This window comes from Parasteatoda tepidariorum, chromosome 1 (genome assembly GCF_043381705.1).
Source record: "Parasteatoda tepidariorum isolate YZ-2023 chromosome 1, CAS_Ptep_4.0, whole genome shotgun sequence".
Lineage (NCBI taxonomy): Eukaryota > Metazoa > Arthropoda > Arachnida > Araneae > Theridiidae > Parasteatoda > Parasteatoda tepidariorum.
Window position 1 is genome coordinate 61,604,820 of NC_092204.1, and position 24,857 is coordinate 61,629,676.

The following is a 24,857-nucleotide window of genomic DNA, read 5'->3' on the forward strand; positions in this document are numbered from 1 at the left end:
ATTTGTATAAAGGCAACAAAATATTTGTTTTCAAGTGTTATCAATAATAGAATCTTTAAAGGACTTAAATCTGATTTCGTTTACAGTGCTGAAAAGGTCTTTAATACTAAAACGGGACAAGTTATTAGCAATTCTGCTCTAAATTAAATTGTTTATTGTGACAATACTATATTTTGGATTCGAAGTACAATCAAAATAATTTAGCAAGTGCAATAAAAGTATTCTTAAAACATGGCAGCAAACTTTAGGTTTAATTTTATTTGTCGAAAGATCTTATTTTGACTACATTTATAAAAACAAATTCATTTAATATTATGACGATGCAGGAATTTATTTTCTTATTTTTCATGAATCTATACAAAAAAAATATCAATTTCAAACATACATTAGAATAGAAATCCTAGTTCAAAAGCATGCATGCAATCAAAAATATTTCAAAATTTCAACTGTACCTACCTCCTCTGCATACCTACCTCAAGAATTAAAGAGAGCGCATCTTTCTGATGCAAAAAGAAAATGGCAAGTTAATGAGAAAACTAGAAAAGAAGGAAAGCGCAGGTTTTTAAGGCAAAAACTACTTAAGTCTAGAGATTCAAAAACACAAAAAGAAGTCCCCATTTTTCATTTGTCACTCGCTTACTAGAGAAAGTAATTCGAGTACTTTTTATCTCACAGATTAAAGTAGGTCGCATTCAAATATCAACCTCTGCATGACTGGATTTAGAAGCTTGTTATTCAAGTACTTTTGCTATTTACAATTGTAAACATATTATTTTAAATATGTAGTATTTGGAAAATTATAGATTTTTAATGTTTTCCTCATTTAGAAATACCAGCATGCCAAAATAAGCTTAACATGCGTCCAATCAGTTAATAATTAAATTTATATTTTACTCGATACTGTTCTCAATAGGTAAAAAATTAATCTATTTTTCTTACGTCAGAACAATTCTAAATTTCTATTGCATAGTTTTTCTTAAACTGCTAATATAATTACATAAATATTCAAGACAACTACATAACTGAAAAATTTGCTATAGTGTTTTGGCTTCAAAAAATGCCCGTTACTAATTCCCCATCGCCAACTTATTTAAAATTTCCAAAGCTTACAGATAAGAATTTATCATTTTTGTAATAATTAATAGCTATCTGTCCAAATCATGTGGATTCTTTACGAACTCTTGACGAAGTGTTTTATACTCTCTAATTACCTCTACCTATTTTAATTTCCTACAGGAAAAACGATCTCTGTTGAGGTTAATGCCATCCTCCTAGATTAAAAATGATTTAATAAATTTTAACAAATTTTATTTATCAGTTTTTTCAAAAAAAATTAAAAACAATTGTCAAACGCTGGACAACCTGGATACCACCATTTCAAAGATAAAAAGTAAAATTCTCATTTTGGACTGTAAAAGGATAAGAATTTTATATAAAATTCTTAATGCAATTTTCTTTCTGCATCCTAAGGCTTTTCACATTATTTTTAAAATCAACCATTTTAAACACAACAATTAGAATCAATTTAATTTTTATTTCAAATTCTAAAAGAAAAAAATATATTCATACGAAGAATTCAATCATTTTTTCAGTTTGTTACAATCTTAGAACAATATGGCAATGATTATGAAACAAGAATGTAACAATTTAAGTTCCATCAATCGGTATGAACATAACAAATCTTGTGGAGGTAGTGATCACAATTATTATAATTCTTTCGGGATGATATTTCAAAAAGGACTTCGAATAAGGTAAATCACATCAGTGATCCAATATCCGCAGATTTCCAGACACAATTTTGTTTTCTAAGACAGCTCCGTTTGGAATATCGATCCTGTCACCATGATTCGCAATAATAATTACAGTTCCCTGAAATAAAAAGCATTAAGGATTTTAGACAGAAACTAAAACAGTACCCTGAAAAAAAACATGAAGGGTTTTAGACAGAAGCTAATAATACAGTGTCTGGAGAAAAGGGATTAAGGCTTTCAGACAGAAACTAAAAATTACAGTATTACTTTCTGTATTCTGTAAATTTGGCGTTCACTTAAATGCAAGCAGGCTGTCTCCATATGGACAATGTATTTTTCTTAACTTGAAACAGAGTATGACTATTGCGTGTATCATATCTTATTGTAATCGTAAACTTTAGTGTTACTAAACCCACACAAAAAACTGTCAACTACTATACACCAAAAGTAGTGCTTAGTGTTTCGTGACGCCACTTTTAGTGTAAAGAAGTTGCCACCGTTTTAAGGGTTATGATATAGTGAAATTTTTAACATTGTAACAGACAAACTAGTGTAAGTTCCCATGCTTTCCGTTTACTGTTTCACCGTTACCTTTACCGTTCCATTTACCGTTTCCGTACCATGCTTACCGTTTCAATATTTTTCGGAGTAAATTCAGTCACTAGTACCCGGGAATCGACAAAAAAATATAGGTTCTAGGCTCATCAAATGTTTTGGACCCCTTACTAAATATTTTGAAATTAACCTACTTATAAGTAGTCTTATATGAAAAAAAGCCTATTGACTTGCATGCTTTTCTCAGACATTTTTCTATCAATTACTTAGCAATTTTTATTTGTTTATTTATTTATTATGGAGAAAATGTCTTTAAAACTTTAAAAGCATGTAATATAAAAAAAATTGGAAAGAAGATTCTTATAAATCCGAGAAAAAATTAGAAAATGAGAAATGGTAACAATTTTGATAACTTCTTACTTAAATCATAAGTTCTTAACCTTGATTTATTAAGCCTAGGACATAATGAGGCTCTGTCGTCCCAGATTTCTCACCACTAAAACCTAAAAAAAATTTATGGTCCCTCCCGTATCGTTCTTAGACTCTTTGCCAAATTTTGAGCCATTCCCTTGATTAAAATGCACTACATATGTCTCTGAGTAGAGTCAGTTTCATTACAAACAGTCTGTACTATATCTGCTTTAATAACACTTTATTTGACATCAAAATTTAGTGAATCGTAAATCTGAAGAACGTCTCCAACTATACTTTTTCTCCCAGCTTAATTAACTTTTCTGTAACCAAACTAATAAAAACTTTTTTTTTACTGAAGGTACAAAGATAAAGTACCAAACACGATGAAATATTTTTCTTTTTTCAATTTAAACGCCGTTATAAATTCAAATATTCATAAGACAGTCAAAACTTTATTTTCTTATTGCAAGTCATCTGACAATTTTACTAAAATACCTTATTGAAGGAGATAAAAATAATTTTTTAATCGAAATTCTTTGATATTTTTTATAGTGCTTGCAATGCAATGTAAAATTAATATGTATCATCTGAAATTCTAATTCATTTTATAATCTGATAAACGGTGTTTTATGTAAATCATAAATTATTCAAGCTCCTTCTAATATTCAAGAATTTAATTTTAATAATGAAGTAAAACAATAAATAGAATAAGAAGTCTGAAAACTACGGCTTTCAAGATGAAAAAAAAAATTTTATTTCTTCCATACCTAAAACGACAAATGTACGGTGCATTAATTTCAAAAGTGGGAGTAATTCCCGTAGTGATTGAAGTGTATTATTGCAGGATGAACTTATTTTGATTTCTGGGACTGTCAAAAACACAATTATTTCCTAACTCTTATTCTATTTATATTTAATATATTTGATTAATATTTTTGTCCTATTTTCACCTTTTTTGTGTGTGTTAACTTATGTCGTAAAGTTCTTGAAATTGTGATTGACAATAAATTATGCTTGTGGCATTTAGAAAACAATTATAACTTGTCTTGATATCAAACACACATCTCCTGTAGAGATTTGAGATAATCGAAAAGTTATCGAAATCTTGATGAACAATAAATTTTTCACAACTAATAATTAATTACAAGCTTGTATTAAAATCCAGCACACAGCTCCAGTTGAGATTTGTGGGCTCTAACTAGTCAGAAATTAGCCAAAATTCCGATTAGTGATTACTTGTACCATTTAGTAACAGTAGTAATAATAATAATTCATTTACGCCACACTAGAACAACACAATGAGCTAGTGGCGACTGTCTGGGAAACATCCCTGATAATCCGAAGACATGCAGAGGGGATGACTCCCCCGCTTCGGTAGACTGACGACCCGCATGTAAAGTCAAGCACTCTACAGTAAAACAGTTCAATGAGGACCGATACCGTACACCCTTGGTCCTAAGACAGGCTAATAAAAGTGGTCACCCACCCACTCACTGACCGGAACCAAAGATGCTCGACTTCGGTGCTCTACTGGACACCGTGTCTTTACGATCAGTTCACTGCTGGACCATTAATAAAACAATTATAATTTACATTGATAGACGAAACACAATTTCAATGCAGATTCGGAAGCTCTAGCTAGTCGGAAAGTGGTTAAAGTTTCCCTTGATAATGAATTCTATACGTTATTTAAATTCTTATTGCAGTGGTCAGAAGCGTCTGAAGCTTGCATTGCCCTTCAGCACTAGGTTTCTGTTCATCCTAACAAATCGAAAAAAGAGTCAAAATTTTGATTGGGGATAAATTTCTTTTGACTGTGTTATTTTGCATTTTAAAGTAACGAAAAAATTGAAATTTTTATTCACATCAAGCACATAGTTTCAACAGAGATTTAAGTACTCTAGCTAGTCGTAAAATGTTCAAAATTTCAATTGGTAAAAAAGATATATATGATCAAATGAATCTGTATTAGCGCAACAGTTTTAATTCATATAAAAAAAATATTTCAAATTGATTGAAAATTCCGCAGTTTCTTTAAAAATACTTACTTTTACTGAAACTCCTCTGCCAAAAGTAACATCTCCCGATACAGTTAAGTGATCTAATTCTAACATGTCAGGAATAGTAGCAAACCTCGAAAGGAAATCTCTCACCTAATAGGAGTAAAAAAACACCACATTAGGTTATGAATTATTACTATAACAAAAAAACTTACTACTTACTTTCTTTGCTTATAAAGCATGAAGAAATGCAACAAAATATATTAACATTTTTGCTTCATATTTCTTCATTGTATTTTTTTCAACATAAAAAGCAAACAATTACGAAGAAAAACTTAATAACTCAAGAATGAAAATTTAGAGCCTTTCTTGACATAAAAGGATTACATTGTTTCATGAATAAACACTGCTGTACGCCTTGCCGTTAAAACAAAATCAGGGACAATATAAAAATATGTAAAAAAAAATAATTTTAAGCACATATATAAAATTAAGAATGTTTTAAAAACTCGTAAAGTTATGATTTTTTGAAATATTTTTTGAGCATATATAATTTTATTGTATATAATAAATCTTTGTAATTTAATGCAAAGAGTAAGACATATTTGATGTTTTGAACAACAATTTAATGACCAAATGATAAAATGTTGCAAAATCTCCTACATTTTCAACCCCCATACGCATGGTTAAAATATTTTTTTTTTACTTAAGGGGTGTTATTCACAAAATTCTTATTAGTTAGGTTTTTTATTAATTAAAAAATAGTTCAATTAATTTTTCTCCATTTGGGGAAAAACTGCGTTTTTTTTTCCAGTTTTAACAAAAGCTGAGCGAAATGCTTAACTTTGATGAGGATAAAATTTTGTTTACCTAATTTTTTCCCCATGATCATTTTTTTTAAATTTCTTCTGAATTAAAATTATAACCAATTGAAGACAATTATTCACAATGACCTTCTTAAGACAAATATTCGTAACATATATCAACAAAATTCAAATATTAAAAATAACCAGCTAAAGACAAATATTCACCATAAGATACTAAAAACAACTATAAACAATAACATACACAAAACAACTATTAACAATAATCTAAAGCCAACTGCATAAAATCTGGAATACATAATTTTTAGAATAAACTTGGTATCCTAATCAAGACACATTAAACTGTACAGTGAGCCCAAAAAAAATAATTACCTGAATAACTTTTGATCTAATGATCGGATCTTCACGCTCTAAGACTCAATCTTAAAGGTTCAAGGGGATGACCTTTCATATGCTAATTAATTAGTGTATACAATATTTTAAGTTACGAAATCAAACACAAAAACAGTTTGAATAGTTTCTGAAGAAATCGAATTTTAAAAAAGAAGTAAATTTAGAATTTGATTTCACAGGTAATAGTCAACAAATTTCACTTAAATTTGCATTTTTTCCCGGTAAAATTACATAATTTAAAATGATGTAAATGATTATTTTTAAATAATAAATACTTACTAAATTTTTTTTTGCATAGAATTATCTTTCGATAAACGAATTTTATAACTTTGTGCAAACATTTTTCAGTTCACATAAAAAATTCTCCTAATATGGTGAAATACGCAAAATTCTCCTAATACGCAAAAAATACATTAGTAATAAGAGATCCAAACTTTGGATCTCTCTTCTGACCAAATTGTTTGAAACACTGCACCATTTGGATCAAATTATTTGGACGATATTCCCCAGATTGCTGCTGTTCCTTATATTTATTTTGGGGTTCTGAAATCCGAATCTGTTGAAAAAAAGGTGTGTTTATTCAGAGAAAGTACATTTTGGGGTCTGATTTTATAACTTAAAATACCGCTCTAAAAATACTGCTCTAATTAATTACCATATTTCATGTCACCCCTTCCAACCATTGAAATTGAGTCCTAGAACATGAAGTTCGAATCATGAAATAAAAAGTTGTTCAGGGTAGAATCCGTGTTTTTTTTTCTTTGTTTCGCACTGTACATTTTTATCTTCTTGAACCTTTTAATTTTTTTTTTAATTCGTTTAGTCATTTTTTGGGCCGTTAACCCTATCACAATCTTCAGTATTAAGGTATATTTAAAACATACTTTTTGAAATAAACTGGGAGAAATATTACATGCCTTGCGTTTAATACAACTTTATTAATATGGTTATAATTTAAACAATAAACACAATTTAAAATACAGTTTTTTTTTTATTTATTTACCTTCATAAAATGAAGATCACCTAATTTGACCAAAGGTGTTGTAGGAAACGCCCTCTCGTGGCTCATAGTTAAATTTCCATTCTTCATGTCATACAAGTTGCTCATTACCAACAACAAATCCGATGTCTTCTTCACTGGTAGAAAACGGCTTCTTGGAACATTTATGCCTGTCAACATCAAAAGAAACATCTTCATTAAACAAGGGAGCTATGCAATCTCATTTGAAACATAAAAAGAAAAACCATCATTTTAGAAACCCCACCCACACAGGGAATCGATACTAAAACATCGCTGGAAGGGTATAATAAAACGAGGAAATGTATTATCAGATGAAGAAAATTTAGAAATATTTGAAACCTATTTTTTTCGTTTGCGGATCCTTGAGTATTTATTTATTATTTTCATTGAAAATGGAAATACTCTTGACAATGTTTGACAATGTATTTTCCTTTTAATGTTTTTATGTCCTTTATAATGTCTCTTTCGGTTGTAGCTTTAAAATCATGCAATAGTAGAAATCGCACCCATAATGCGGCAGTTAGAATGTTTTTTTGTTTGAGTTTAATTGTTCGATAGTCATTTTGTAAAACAACTCATTCTATTGATTTTATTGAGGCGTATATCTATAACTTACAAATTTAATATGAATAAAAAACTAATTCAAACCAAATTCGTTTATTAATTTTTAAAACATAAGATTTTGTTTTCTAAATAAAATACACTGCTTTATGTTTTTTTTTCCTTATTTAATGAAGTTAAAATCGACAATTTTTCGACAAACGAAACTAGTTAAAATCGACAATCGACAAACGAAATATTTTACCACTTATTACTCAGTTTGTCGTAAAGCAAATACAATTTAGGAATTCAGAAACAAATTGATTGCATTATTAGCAGTCATGAATGCCATAAAAGTTTATACTTTTGCAAAAACTTATTATTTCTAATAAAATATTCTTAAATTTTAGTAATTGTAAAACAAAATTGAAGTTATATTAACTTAAACATAATTATTAAATTTGTTTAAAAATCATAACTTATTCTTCATAAGATATATCAAACCGAATACTTGAAAAATAAAACATTTAGTTTCTAAAAAAGGTTATACTCCTAATTTAGTAAAATATTTGAATATTCAATATAGTTAGTCGTCAATTGGGTGCCATGTTTGACTGTGTGTTTGGGGCCGTTGCCTCTTCTCTGCATGCCATTGGTGCCCTTTTTTAATCTTTACTGATACTTTTTTTGCTAAATTTTTTGAAGAAAATTAAATTCTGCAATGGAAATGCTTTAACTGAGAGTTACAAAAATAGTTTTGAAATTGTTCAAAGACCTGAAGTTTGGAATTTGTTTCCGAATGATTTAATTAATACCATTCATAAGAAGAGAAATATATACTAATTTTGAATAACTATAATTAATTTTGTCTGAGAGCTTAATCTTGTTTTTAACTATTTTTAAAAATCTTATGATGGTGACGAAGTTTGCCATTGTTGTCGGAATATTTTTACAGGTTGGAAAATTACATGGTAGGATCCAGTTTTCCCACAACACATTATGCTATGGGAAAATGTGTGGGTAATGTCATCAACACAAAATTAATAAAATAAAAAGAAACATTGCTATTTCAACGTTTTTGATTGTTTTATTGGGAGGATTATTTTGATTGAAACTAAAAGTTTAAAACTAAAAGAGTTGTTTTATTATTATAGCGCAATGAACTCACCTGATTTGTTATAACAAGAAACTTCTAATTTTAAATTTTATTTTTATAAAAAATTATTACTAAGTAGAATTAAAGATATGATCTTAATAGAATCGCAAGAGAAATATGAGATCTTTCATATTTTTTACCAATCAAATGTTACTCAAAATTAACATTTATTTAAAGAAATTAATGCTGGAAGTGGGAAGTGAGGACATAAGCATACGCAAAACAGAATATTCTTTTAAAGTACATGCATTTCAAGTTATTTCTACAATCGTAGAAAAAACTGTAACTGTATACTAAGAAACAACAATTACTGCAAAGCGATAATCGAGGAGAGTGGTAGCAAGCAGGGGGCTTAGCTCTCTAGTATGTAATAAAAAAATTTAATATTTTAATGGATGCCTCAATATAAAGAAGCTACGAATGCTTTTTTAGGAAGGTACATGGACAATAACCATTATACCGACTTCCTTATTGAGAAGTGGTTTAAGATGCACACGAATAGCGATTTTTAAAGATTACTTGACTAAATTGAAATAAAGAGTACTTAGAGTCAAAAAAAGCAATAAAAGTAATCATACAAAGTAAAATTAGAGCAAAAATAAAATGCTTGAAAATGCGTTCCTACTCAAAAGAAAAGGGATAAAATAAATAAGTTAGTTATAATGTTACTTTTTGTTACAAGGTGCCGATAAACTGAGTTCTGCATTTCATATTCTTACCCAGTCTATATTAAAATGATGATAAATTTGAAAATTTTCGCTTTTGAACTTAAAATTCCTGAAAGAAATGTCACGTGAAACTAAAACGTCAAACGGCATTTAAAGGAAAACGAATTTAGCTATTGAAAATTAAAAAGAAAACGCGTCAAAATTTGAATTGAATAAGAAAAATTAAAGCAAAAACAAAATTAGAAATCAATTCATTAGTTCTTGAGAAAAACTGCATCAAAGTTTGTCTTTTTGTTAAGACATTCGAAATAGAAAACAAATTTTTATTTGAACCTTTCTGTACACATTTTACAATATATTTTTTTCTATTTAAAATAATATTAAGCTATTATTTTTTTATCAAAAAAAGAATAAATATACACAAATAAAACGCTAACATTGTGGATCAATTTGTAACAGTTGAGCTATTCATCGTTAATGAAAAATAATTTAGCATGGTTAAGGCCTTAATGCTTAAAATGGAGCTGGATAACTAATAAAATATTTCCGTCTTATTTTGTTTTTAATATGTTATGAAAAGTGATGATTGAACAATATCGACATTTATAGCAATTCTTTCTTTCGGTAAAATCAATCGAATGAAGTAAACATTTCACTTAATCAGAAAGAAAGAAAATAAAGTATATATTTTTTGAGAAACCATTGGGGAAATCGAAAGCAGACAGACATAGATCGATTCGATAAAGCATGACTTTATTACCAACAAAAATGGAAGACTTGGCACTATAAGATAAGAAGAAAAAAAAGACAATCAAAATATATGGCCCCATCATTGCTGTCACATCCAATATTGTGTTCATTTTAGTCTTAATATAAAGTAACGCTCTCAGGAATAAAACTTTACATTTTTTACGACTCATCAATTTTTCAATAGTATCGTTATTTTTGACAATTAATCCATCAGGAAACCACTTCATTTTTTAATAACACGAACTCTCAAACTCGTACGTCATCTCAATGCACTCAGGCCATTTTGAAGCATGCATTTATCATCCAATTTTTAAAAACGCTAGTGTCGAATAGCAGGATAGTACAGGGGTTAGTATCCTAGCTTCGAGAACAGATTTCTATTGCTAAATTCCTTGCTATGCCTGTTTATTCATATTCCTCCTAATTTATGCTATGTTTCAAAATGTATTGCTCGATGTGCAGTATTATTTTTGACGAAATTCGTATCCTCAAGCAAGTTAAGACAGTAATTTCATCACTTTGACGAATTTTTTTCTCAGGGCATTTCAATTAATATTTAGCAAAAAAAGCAGAACGAAAAATTTTCGGAGAAAAAATTTTTAATATATTATAATTTCTTTGAGACACCGAAGTACTCAAAAAGTGAAATTAACATTGAGAGGTCCAAACTTTTTACTGTTTTCCTGCCTAAGCTGCTGGAACAATATTTTCAGCTAGCGACTATCCCTCATGTTTTGATAGTCAAAATACCAAAATCATCGAAAAGTACGTGTTTATGTCTGATTAAATAACTTAAAATATCTTCTGCAACATCGATTATATATAATTGGGAAAATATCTTCTTCCTAATGATTCGCATATTTCAGGTTAAGCCATCGAACCACTACGAGAAAATACAGTTATAAAATATAATTAGATCAAAAGTTATTAATGCGTAAACTTTTTTTGGGAGAGGGCTTGACACAATGCATCGGGAATAGTGTCTCACTTGCCCTCCTATGTAAAATTCAATTCTTTTCACATTAAATAAGGGGAGAGTAGCGGTGGCTCAAGGTATAGAACGCTTGCCTCCCAATAAGGTGACCCAGGTCCAAATCCCAGCCATGGTAGATTTGAATTCTGCACCCGGGTCACACCAACCACAGTGCTGACGTAAAATATCTTCAGTGGTAGACGAATCATGGGTTAGAGTGCCCTTGGAGTCAGGCTAACTATGGGAGATTTTCGTGTTTCGTGGACTTTCCTCTCCATGCAACGCAAATGCGGGTTAATTCTATCAAAAAGTCCTCCACAAAGGCAAGTTTGCCCCCCATAGCTTAACCTCTAGCAGTTCCTTTGTCTTCTGGGTTGGGATCAAAATTACAAAGCTACGGAGTTAAACTTTGATAGTCGTATACTCAGAATTGGGCCGGAAGTTCATTGCGGATCATAAAATAAAATGAAAAATCGATACAGAAAATAATTATAGAAGCTCAAGCATTCATCCCAGAGGCAAAAAAGAAAAATTGTGATCGATGAAAATCCATCACAGGTTACTAATTGGCAAAGTAATTGCTGTCAATTTTTTTTTTTTCGTTCATGAGCAAAATTCTTTCTTTTTTCCACTTGTGCGTAACGCTTAAGGTATTTCCGTCTACGTTCTTTGACTTGAACTTTTTCAGCCTCGGTAAGTTTAGACCCTGGCATCGTTTTCTTTTTCTTGATTCAACTATAACCTTTGGGACCGTGTCAATCAGTTTGGGACCCTCTTTATTTGTGATATTCGCCTGAATTAGTATTGAAAACGATCCAGTTTGAACTATAGGTTAGAATTTCTGATTCTTAATTAAAATAATAAAAACAAAAATATCGTTCAAATTATGAAATTCTCTTTTATTCATAACTCAAGAAGTATATATGGGATATCTCTGGTCTCATATCTGAAAGATAATCTCACCAACTAAATTAAAAGTGAAAAAAAGAATTCTGAAAAAATTATCAAACAGCAGCTGTCGCCATAGCAACACATGCAACGACGACGCATGCGCACTGTTTACTGTTACTCTTGAACACAATTGAAATGTGCTATGTCGTCCAAATAAGGTGCACACGTCATCAAACCCAAAACAACACCCATTTAGCCAATGGATAATAAAAAGGGGGAAAGTGTACAGAGAAGAGTAGAGAACTTTTCAGGTATGATTTGTAATAACATGACAAAGCTTTTCGCCAAAAATATCTTGGGCTTTAATTTTTCCGAAGAACCATCCTTTTACTATAATTATTGCATTATTAAGCGAATGTAAATTTAACTCGTATTTTTTGTTCAAATATAACATAAATATTTAAAATATTATTTTAGTTCACAATAAAATTTATTCATAAAATAATTAATAATACTTTTGAAAACAAAAAGAACGAAATAATTAATTACTTTCCCCTTAGATTAATCCCCTTACTCTTTGTTTCAAATTAAAATTTAAATTTAAATGTACTTAAACATTAATTTCATACTATTTTGAATGCGATTAACTAAGGATAACATATAGCGTGATTTAAAAAAAACTAAATAAATTTGTTCTCCAACTAGAATGAATCGTCAAACCCTCTCCCAAAATCAATGTTCTAGCGTTCACTTAATTTCCCCATTGGCTTTAGGCGTAACATTTGGCCTTACTAAACTTCTCATAAGTAAATCTAATAATGAAAAAGAAAAACTATAAAACAAAATTGCTTCCCTAAAGAACAAGCATAAAACGCTTTATGTTTTTATGAAAATAAATCAATGAAAATACTGAGCAATGTCGAGAGGCTCTTTAATTAAAAACTTTAGCATTAATTAACATCTAAGGTTCTTTAAAAAAATCGACTACGTTTACTATTATTTCAAACACTTCTCTATACTATTAGTGGCGTAAAGTATTTTCGATAAATTAAAAATTTAATCTATAAAGAAACTGTGCACTAAATAAATTTTTAGGTACAGTTTGTTTAAAATCTGCAGCAGTTGTTGAAAGAAATGTATATGCCACTGTTAAGACTGAAAACGGTGACTGATGACATCCATCAGTGAATGTCGAAAATCTATCAGGTGGCTTTAGAAAATGTCCGAAATGTCTGTAGGATCCGATTTGATATTAGTTTATTTATTGACATCTTAATATTTCTTCGATATTTTAAAATCTGATTTAGATAGGGAAAAAAATCAGTGTTATCAATACAGGACAAATGTGCACCGTATAACATCAGCAAATTCTATAACAGATGTTTTTAAAGGATAAATGCCACTGCCCGAAACTCCATACAACTTTGTTTCTTAAAGTGAAGTGAAATTTTTCCGTATAAATTTGCTCGATTTTTCTCTTTTTTTTTTAAATATAAAAATGTAAATTTTTTTTTCGTATTAAACTGTAGACTAGATTTTTTTATTCTTACATTAACAAGGCAAAGATTGAAATTCTCATACTAGTAATATTAATCATTAGTTCAAGTATTACTTGTAGTATTTTATAGGATTTATAAGGTTTCACCTTTCATGAGTAAACTCACCAAATTATCAATCAGTGCATAATGAACTAAATAAATAAAAAAGAATTCTAAAAAATACTTACATAGCAGCGGTTGCTATAGTAACGCATGCAATGACGACGCGTGCGCACTGTTTGCTCTTGAACAAATATGTTTGCAAAAATTGCATTTATACTATAAATAACTTCTCAGTTTACTGTTTCTTTTACGTGAAATATCATAAATAACTAAATAAAAATGCCAGGTAGAATAATCCTAATTTTTAATTTCAACAATTTCGCAAAATATATTGTTATTTAACTTATTTTTGAGCTTAATATACTTTTTGAATTGTTAATAAAAAATAAAAAACAAGCTCAGTGGCGCGACAGCCCATACAGGGCCTATTGTGCCCATGTCAGTTTTCTTGACCTTAGGCTCTGCTGTGAGGAAGCAGATGTTCCGGTTAGGTGGTCAGCCGAACGCGAACCCCAGTGTTTAGTTCCCAAGCATGCTCATTTGTCGACCCACTGAAGGGATGAAAAGCTGAGTCAACCTTGCCCAGCCAGAGGATCAAACCCAGAATCTGTGACACGGGAGCACGACGCACTACCACTCAGCCACCGGGCATCTCTCAATCGTTAAAACTAATTTGAAAAATAAGAAAACTAACATAGGGTTAATGATCTAATATTAGGTCTACGAAAAAAATTTTATTTTGACCAAATCAATCAAAAAAATTTCACTACGTTAGACACAGAATCTCAAGTTCAATCGCCTCATCACAGTTTTTATATTTGTTCAAACACTATTCAATTTGAACGAAAGTATCTCCCCATTTAAAAGGAAATCTTAGTAAGGTTACAGCAACATGAAAATTCTGGATACCAATATTATTGTTCAACATTGAACTAATTTTCTGAGAGTGTAATATTTGCCAGACGCTCTCAGAAATCCGATTTTCATGGAAGTTTTTCTAGGTCTCCTATTCATATGACACAAATATGAGTTCACTTAATAAAAAGTCATTTGTAAAAAATTAGCCATAGTGGCTCAACGGATAGAGTAGTTGCTTTTGGCAAAGGTACGCCGATTTCAAATTCTGTACTATAGCTGAGTGCTTCAAATTTGCATGCCTGCACTGCCCATAGCACTATCGTCAGATTTACCTCGAGATAGGCAAACAATCATGAATTCTCAATCTAACCCTCGAGGGTTTTGTGGTTTTCCTCCCAGTGGTAATGCAAATGCGAGTAACTATCAATTCAAAACTCCTGACAGAAAACGAATTCAAATTATGTTTGATTCAGAAGTTCCCTTCTCCTCCGATTCGAATGCAAAATTTAAAAGTTACTATCTTAGACACAATCCATTATATGAATTAGTTGTTCATTGCTTGTGACAGGACACTATTTGCCTTACCGTTTGACGCAAACAATGTTCATAAGCAAAAACCTTTCAAGTTATATAGAAAAGAAAAAATACAATCGCTGCTCATCTTTAACGTTTGAATAATAAAGCTAAACTGAATAATTATTGTCCTTTAATGCAGTGGCTCCCAACCCCCAGTTCCGGGACCGGTACACGTCCGTTGATCAAATGGTACTGTGCCGCCCAAGGATCATTTAATTATTTCCATTTTATTTACTGAGGTGTATTTCTCTCTATGGTGTTCTTTGTCCGTGCGACTTTCTATAAACCAGAGGTTAACTGAACCTAAATTAAAACTCAATCTGAGATAAACGTAAAACTAAGAACTGTCGCCTAAAGTCACAATGTAACTGTATTTCGTTTTGAAAGCATGTTTAAACACATTTAAATAAAAATCATTAAATAAAATTATTAAATTAAAATTTTTAAATTAAAATTATTAAATTAAAATCCTTTACTTTAAACCATCAAAAATATAAACAATCAACGTCCACCACCACCCTTCAAAGGTCTGCCATAAAATTATCAAACGTTGGCGATAAAAAGGTTTGTCCGTGGTGATAAAAAGGTTGGAGAGCACTGTTTCAATGTGTATTGTAATTAATAAGCTGAAGAGATGAAAATGTATGGAAAATGTTAAACAAGAGAAAATGTAAAATATTATAGTGAGCAACTAACCTATTGCTCCTTCAAAATCTTTCATTGCTGCTCCTGCAGCTGTTTCTAATTGAATGATATTCATTCCATTATCAAGATGCTGAAAATTAAGGTTAAGATAATAAATAAATAAATTAACAAAAATAATCCACAATAAATTTCTCTAACCTAAAAAAACACTGAAAGAATAAATGAATGGGAGAAAAATGATACCATAAGTTTTCACCTTTACGTAATATTGATAATAGATGCTATAAGAAAGACCGAGTGTTTAAAAATTAATTAAAGATATACGAAAATAGTTAGATTTAAGGTATGCCACATTCTACTAAAGAAGCCATTATCATTTACTCTAATCAAGTTTAAAAATTAGTTACAAGTTTGTAAGCAGATGGTGTTGATAACTGAGAAAACATATAAAAAAATTTGTGCAAAATAACCACCAGTTGCACAAACAACATGATGCAGTCTAAATTAGCATACAAGTGTGTAAATATTTCAGATGAAATAATCTAATATTCAGTATAAAACACTATTTAACAGTTATTATATGCGTTTTATTTACGCACCTTATTTTTTTTTTTTTTTTCAAATTTTGTTGCTAATTTGAAAATTACTTTAAAATATTCCAGTTTCCACAGCAGAACACAGCAAATTTCTTTCTCCGTTGAATCTTTAATCGCCAAATCATCGAAAATTCTCAGAAAATCCGCGAAAATCTCAAATCAAAGGTAGTTTTGGGAGGAAAAAAAATGGCAAGTATGAAATTTTTATGCCTCAGGACAGGAAAGCGCACGTTCGATTAACTGAGCATTAACCAACGAGAAATGTATACAAATTATATGAAAAAACTAACTTTATACATCAAATATAAAAATGAAAATGCCGAAATGCCGATACTTAAATTAAAAATAAGCGACGAAATTTTCCATTACGAAAACATAACACATAACCGTTTTTTAACATCATAAATACCTTGAATTGACGTAGTTTAAAAATAAATTATTGAAATGAAAACAGAATTAATACATATTCCCAACAAATATAATGCAATTTTGTGTTTGAACTTTATACAAAAACAAAAAAATAATTTTCCTTAAGAAATTAAAAATATATACTTTTTACCTAAGACAGATTATTTCCTTTTTCTTTTTTTTTTTTTCAAAGCGTAACATCATTTTATAAGAATGAAAATGCCGATACTTAAATTAAAAATAAGCGACGAAATTTTCCATTACAGAAACATAACACATAACCGTTTTTTATCATAAATACCATGATTCAAAATCAGTTCTTCATTTTATCTTAAATCTTATGCAAAGCTGCAATGCCATCTATTGACAAAATGTATAACGAATTTTATTTTTTCGAAAAATATTCTATTATTTTATTTTGATCCGAAAAAAAACAATGATAATAAGGATATATTTAAAGCGAATTCATCTTCACTTAAAATTATAGATAACTTTAGGTATCATTGAAGATCTCGTGAATAGCCTATTACTTAAAAGAGCAATATTGAAAATGGAAACATTTAATGAGATAGATAGATAGATTGATAGATAAATAGATCGATAATAAATTTTGAAAAATAATTCTTATGAGGAAATAATTTACTTTATTTCATCTTATACGAGTATTCTTGAAATACATAATCTAAAAATAAATCTTCTGACTGAGTGTTAGTGTTTTTTACACTTTCTTGGGAATAAAATATTTCAGAAAATAATCTTACTAATTTATGTCTGAAAAATTTCTTGGCTTTTTTATATCATTTTCAATGTATAGTCATTGAATCTTGATCTTGAAAAATCTTGAAAAATATTCACAGGAATAATTATTTAAATTATTATCTATCCACATTCAAAACAACTTATTACCTTAGGGTTCATTATGATTTCCATATTCAATGCATGATCTTCAACTAATGTAGCGATAGTTTTCAACTTCATCCACAAGTTGTTGGTGTTAAAAATCCTAAAATCAAAAGTTTATCTTTATTTTTGAACAACCAATAGCTAAACTGCGTTAGAGAAATACTTAATTAATATTTTTGTTTAAAAAAAAAATAAGCAAAACTCAGATTGAACTATTACTACTAATTTATTAATTTTCTACAGATAAAAAAGCTTTTTTAAAAAAAGATAAAGCAATCTCACAACAACCAGTTCTTAGTCAAGGGGGAACAAAGATTTATTTACAATTTGTTACAATGATATTTACAATTTATAGACCAATAGCATGATGTCATTGCGGTCATCGTTGTGTGACTGCCGTCTTTACTTTTTAAACAAGCTAGGTAACAATAAATCTGCATCAAGGTGGTCTTCAAGTTAACCATCACAGTGCTTAAAACCCAGCGTCATCATGACTCTCCGTTGGTATAAAAATTTAATAATTCAAATTCTTTCAAGCCATAATTAACTTATTCTTAATAATACGTTTTAATTTAAAAACAAATACTTAATACAATGAAGCATCTACAAACCTTTCTACGACATAAATTCAAAGCACCTTTTATTTTAAGGTTGGTGAAAAAGTTACTTCCCATTTAAAAATGTGCTAAAGAACTGCAGCAAATCTTGCAAAATACGATAAAAATAAAAACCTAATTTCGGTTCAAAATACAAGAATAACGCGTCTCAAAAAATTCGATTCGGTTGAGAAATCACCAATTTCTTTTAATAACAACATATCTTTAATTTTAAATGTTAGTTAATTTTTAATTTTAATGTTTAAATGTGGATACCTTTAATTTTAAATGTTATTTTAAAAAATGATTACTAAGGAAATTTATGTTCATTAATCATAAGGGGAATGTTTAGACGCATACGCTTGATCTAACAAATTCTTTTTAATGAATATATTTCAAGTAATTTATTTAACTTTCTTAGAAAAATACTGTTTTACTCCAAGAAACAGTTATTGCCATTGAATTGGTGAGCGGCAGGGAACAGGGGTCTATCCCCCCTAATTCAAATATATTAGTCCCGCATTGGGCTGATCGTTAAGACACGGTTTCCAGCAGATCACCGAAGTCAAGCAGTCTGCTGTCAGTTTGCAGGTGGGTGACCACTTGGATCAGTCTGCGTAGGACCGAGGGTGTGCGGTATTGGTCCTCGTTAATCTGTTCTACCGTAAAGTGCTCGACTTCGCGAGCCCGTCGTCGGGCTACTGAAGCCATCCCCTCTGCAGAGGATCAAAATTGTGATGACATGTCTTCGAATCATCCTCAGGGATGCTTCCCAGACATTCGCCAATAGCCCATTGTGCAGCTCTAGTGCGACGTAAATGAACTACAACAACAACAATCAAATATATTAAAGTCATATGTTCAAAATATTTTAATTTATTGGTAGGGGAAAAAAGATTATGTGTCTAGTGTTTCACTTAGAACAGCCTCCAAGCAAATATGAAGATTACCGGTAATTACATAAATAGCTGCAGGCGGAAAAGTTAATCATTAAAATAAAGTACTAAACATTAAACATCTATCCTTAAAAAAATTAGATTCAGTTTATTATGGTTTGCATGAGCAATAATTCAAATATTTAATTATCGGAAGAACTGAAGTAGAAACCACACTATGAAAAATTATAACTGTAAAAAATACTGGCACCCTGATTCAACATCCGTAAAATCAATTTTAACCGTAAAATTACCGATAATATTTAGTAATATTTATTTAATTACAGCGATTCAGTGATCTGATTCAGTAAAAAGTCACGGTATATATGTTTTTTTTTTTTGTTTTTGTTTCGTAAAATTTTGCAGAAAAAATGGATTTTAAAGTAAAAAGTACCGGTACTCAGGATATCGGTACTTTTTACAAGAATATTTTACAGTACATATTTCGGGTATGGTCAGAACTAATATAATATCTCAATAAACGTACATGCATAATATGATAAAACTATTTATTACAGTACAGCTTCTTCTTCAAATTTACTTTTGGAAAAAACTCAATTTTACACAATTTATTTTCTAGGTAAGTGTGATACTTTCTTTAACAAAATAAAAATTCTACAAACTCCACACTTAATTAACTCCATTGTTTTTGTACATCCAATTTAACATTTCCTTGGGATTAAAAAATATTTAACAAGAATACCATTCCAATACTAGTGTTGTTATTAAAGTTGCGTTTTTCTTTTACTAATATAATCAACTACTTAATGGAGAGAACTATTTTTTACATTCCCTTTTGGAAATAAGGTCGTAAAAGTAATGAACCTTAAAAAAATTAGAAGGCCGAAAAGTATCATTTTTGATTTTTTTTTCCTTTGCCGAAATCAAAATCGATAAAAACAAGAAAGAAAATGCACGTAAAAACACTCTTGTTAAATCATTAAAATTGGAGAAAAAAAACATACCAAGAAGTAAGTCAGCACTAACAAATAGTATTGATAAATTAATTAACGGGAAAATGTTGAAAAAAGAAAATTACTATACGCTTACATAAAAAAAAGTTACAAAATTAGAAGATTTCCTAATCTAATTTGGTACGTTTAAAAAATAGCTTACCAGTTCAATTTTTTTTTTCAAATGAAAAAACTCTTCTGGGAAATTAAAAACTAAGACAGCCTGTTGAAACAATCAATTATATCTAATAACATTTAGCAGTGCATTCATAAGAAAAAATAATATTTTAAAGATTCCCTCAGAGATTTCCTGGCTGGATTATTTCACATTTCAGAACAGTAAAAATATTAAACTTAAGTAATTAAAAATTTATGCAACGAAATGTATTGAGAATTATGCATTGAGAATAAGTAAATGGAAGCTGGGGATCTAAACTTAAAATAGTTCATATGTTAATTTACATTTATTTACATTACATTAATGTATTAATTCAATTTTTTTGTCCAGTTTTTTTTTCAATGCAAATTAAAAAATACATTAATGGTTATGTTAAATGAACCCAAACTAAAGTAATTAATAACAAAGGAAAAACTGCAAGTTAAAAATAGAACGGTTTTTAAATTAAAATTTTCATCAGATATTTCAGCGCAGACTTTTTTTTAACTTGAATGTTCGAAAGATGAAAGAAGGAGAATATATGTCTTCAAAGTCACAAAATAATTGGAAAAGAATTATAATGCAACGTTATTGAAAATATTGCTAGGTGTCATATCATAATATGAATTAAATAAACTGTAAAAAAATTCCGAATCAAATTACTGTAAGAACGCTGCTAATACTCTTCACCGTAAAAATCCATTTTTATTGCAAAATGTTACGGAACAAAATATCTGATTAACTTTAATTTTTATACAGTAATATTTTGTATAAAATCACTGAATCACTGTAATTTTAAAATACCGTAAAGATTACGGCATAAAAGTTTACGTTAGAAATTGATTTTACGATAAAATGGATTAAAAAGATGCAGCACTCAGGGTGCCCATACTTTTTACTGTAATTTAAATTTCTTGCAGTGTATGCCGCTAATATAGCATCATGCAAATATAGTATCATGCATCATGCACAATTTCCATTCAAGTTATAAACTAGATTATCGTTTAAGATACAAATAGTAGAAAACTGTTCATGATAAACAGGGTGTCATGTAATGACCACCCCAAATGCATATTTTTAATCCATGCCAAGAAAAATGAAATCAGAAATGTATCCATGTTCGCAAATTAGTATTTAAATGAGGAAAATATAAAAATGTTTCCACAATCTAACAAATAAACTTCTGAAGAAAGCTAGTTCGAAAATTTAAAAGTCTGCTTGTTTGCCGAAGGAAACAGGGAGGGATCGACGATCGATTCTTAGAAAACGGCTTCAAGTTTCAAACGAAGATAATAACATTCTAATGAAGTATTTTCACCCACCTTCCTCAATAGTAATTCGGAAAATTTCAATCAAGTTTTTGTTGTTGTTGTTGCTATTTACTTAAACCTATTGCTATTTACTTAAACCTATTATTTATACCTGTTGCTGCTAACTTGTGACCCCCAATTTGTGTGCATTTTTAACTTCCTTTATGACAGGGAGTTCAACAATATATGTTAAGGACGTTGATTACGGAACACCCTACAATTTCATTTACTCTTTCATCATACTAGCAGAAAATTTCAATAATACTTTTAAAACAGCGATATTTAAAATAGTTAATTCATAGAGTAATTCTTCGACAGTTTTCCAAGATCCATGCTTCCATGCATCGAAACACAAAAGAAATTTATAATGAAATTAATAATGAAATTAATTACTCTTAACTACTACGGATTACTTTTTAACTTGATCATTTCAAATTATATATATTTATGAAATGGTCAAGAAAAATATGTATTTTTTACTTACTTGAATTTATTTACACTTTTAAATTCATCAACCTAAAAAAAATAGCAAGATTTAATGTAAATGACTAATAAACATGTTAATAGGAAATCGATTAAAATAGATGCTTATGCTCTATTATTATAAGCAAGAAACTTAATATGACCAAGGAAGATTATTTTAAAGCAAAACATGCTAGCTGATCTTACATTAATAAATTACTAATTAGCTTAATTGAAAAAACTAGAGTATACAGAGTGAAAATTAAAAAAAGAAAGCCACTTTAAATAAGTTTTAATCCGATTATCAGACTTTCAAGTATTGAGATGCAACCTTAATTTAACTTTAAATGTGATAATTAACTTGCGTAGATGTTATGTTATTGTAAGTTACGAAATGAGAAACAAAAACATACTTTCTCCGACTTCTTATTCGTACTTCTTACGTCAAAACATACAAAAAGTGACGTGCTTTTACTATTTCATTTGTAAAAAAATTTTGACCGTTAAAATTTTGAATTTTGACATAGATTAAAGTAAGGTTAAAATTCGTATTTCTGTTTCAAAACTTTTTCGATCATTATTAAATTAAATTATTAAAAGTGATTAATACTAAATGATGTAAATTATTTCTAAGTTAGAATTATCAGTGAATAAACAAATTTTATAACTGTCTGCAAACATTTTTTGATTCACTTTATGTATAAAAGTTTCAGAAATACGACGAAATGCGCCAAACACTGTTATTAACATTAAATGACTATGCCTTTCAACAGCATTTTCAAGAGTATGGCTTTTTTTTCTTGATATTTCAAAGGTCAGGAAAGTTTGATTAATCTGAGAAATAAGGTTTCTGTATGTGATTCCGTAACTTAAAATATGACCTGCACTAATTAATTTAGCATAATTAAGATTAGCCCCAATTACATCTTAGCTTCAAATAATACACTTGTTGAATAAAAAGTTTTGAATATTTTCCGTTTTCTTACCATACTTTTTCATCAATAATAATTTGAAACAAAAATTAAACATTGAATTTGCAAACGTTTCATTCTTGAATTTAGAAAATTCGTTACAAGTTTCTAAATACTTTAAGGTTTTATTCAAATTTTTATTCTATTATTATTTCATAGATAAAAATATCATATGCCCTAACTAATTAGAATAATTAAGGTTATTCCCTCTAGCAATCCAGATTACATCTTAGCTCCAAATAACCCGCTAATTAAATCAAAAAGTTATAAATATTTTCCGTTTTTCTCCTTACTTTTTCATCAAACTTAAAACAAAAATTAATCTAAAATTAAATGTTGAATTTGCAAACGTTTAATTTTTGATATTAGGAAATTTGTAACAAGTTCCTAAATACTTTAATGTTGTATTCAAATTTTTATTCTATTATTATTTCATAGTTTAAGATTCATCTGCTCTAAATAATTAGCATAATTAATATTAGCCCCTCTAACCATCCAGATCACATCTTAGCTCCAAATAATTCACTCATAAATCAAAAGTTATAAAGATGTTCCATTTTTATTTTTTTATATTTTTTTCTTAATAATAAAGAGAAAAAAAAACATTAATAAATCTACCAGTAAATATTAAGATTGCAAACGTTTCATTTTTGAAATTATGAAATTCTAAATACTTAAAATATCGCATTAAAATTTTTATTCCAACAGAAGAGTCAATAAAATTCAGAGATAGAAACTAAGCACTTTAACCTGTTTATTTTAACTTAACTCTATAACCCATCTCAGATCTTTGTGTATTTTATTAATAATAAAAGGTTTTGGAGTTAATATTTTAGACTAACAACCCCAGGCTTAACCGTTAATTTCAAATTCCGATATATAAAATTTCAAAATATGAAAACCAAACACAAATTGGAATTTAATAAGTATGCGGACAAATAGAATGAATAATCTATATTTGAAAGTAAGCTAAAATTAAAACTTTAAACAAAATTGCGAAAAGAATTAGAGAAATTAGTGATATATAAGACATAATCTGTAAAGTTGAGCTCCACAAACGAATAATTAATGAATGAGTTAGTTCTAGCTGCTAGCATAAATCTTTGAGGATTTAACTTCCGTAATCTCGACTCACGAATTCTAGAAACTGTTTATTAAAACAGAGAAAGATTAAGAAATAAATGTTATGTTAGTTCTTTAATGCTTTTTGGAAAATTTTGTTGTTTCGTAATCTTAACTTTAAATTCTCATTTATCAAACGAATTTAATATTCCAGCTTATTTTTATCAAAAGATTAAACTTGTTTGTTTGTAAGCCTTTTTATCATTCATGACAATCTTATCTTGTAACACATTTTGACGGCAAACGTAACTTCTGTTTTTTAATTTGTCTTTAGCATTTTCTAAAACTAGTTCCATTTTTAATTCATAGAATAATCACAATAATCTTACTTATTAAATATTTTTTAGACAATAATACGATGTTACAGAATTTGCACAGTAAAGAATTTGTTCTTATCATTATAACAAATTTTATTACTCACAATTTACTAATAATAATCTTCATTTAATATTTATGCAATATTTTTTTTTCTTTTGGTGAATTAAATTTAATAATGGTAAAAGAAACGATAATAGTTCTTTTTTTTTACCTCGTATGAGCAAAATAGCTACGTCAATAATCAAAATATTTTAAGTTTATAATAAAAATTGTTTTATTCTATAGATATTTAATGAAAAAATGTTTCAAGAATAGTTTCATATTTACAAAATGCCTTTTTAAAAGGTTTTTTGATTAGTTTCATGCATCAAGTGGCGCTCATTTTAATCAGTCAAAGAGATGCAAATCTGATCAGAGCTCTCTAGTTAGTTAGAAATTAGAACAGAGACAAATTCGATTTGTTGATAAAATGACTAATAATTTTGATAGTAACGGAAGAAAATTATTAAA

General features: G+C 28.9%; 1 protein-coding gene across 2 annotated transcripts in view; it reads right to left on the reverse strand.

Moving 5' to 3' along the window:
• Window positions 1-1,514: 1,514 nt before the first annotated feature.
• LOC107452659 (UTP--glucose-1-phosphate uridylyltransferase) overlaps window positions 1,515-24,857 on the reverse strand; it is a 71,761-nt gene continuing 48,418 nt past the window's right edge. For both annotated transcript variants that reach the window (XM_016069205.3, XM_016069206.3), the window contains exons 10-15: window positions 21,959-21,990; window positions 17,527-17,623; window positions 15,668-15,746; window positions 6,941-7,107; window positions 4,769-4,873; window positions 1,515-1,869 (exon numbers count right to left, since the gene is read on the reverse strand). In XM_016069205.3, coding sequence (XP_015924691.1) covers window positions 1,762-1,869; window positions 4,769-4,873; window positions 6,941-7,107; window positions 15,668-15,746; window positions 17,527-17,623; window positions 21,959-21,990 — 588 coding nt within the window. In that variant the 3' untranslated portion in view covers window positions 1,515-1,761. The remainder of the gene's footprint in view (window positions 1,870-4,768; window positions 4,874-6,940; window positions 7,108-15,667; window positions 15,747-17,526; window positions 17,624-21,958; window positions 21,991-24,857) is intronic.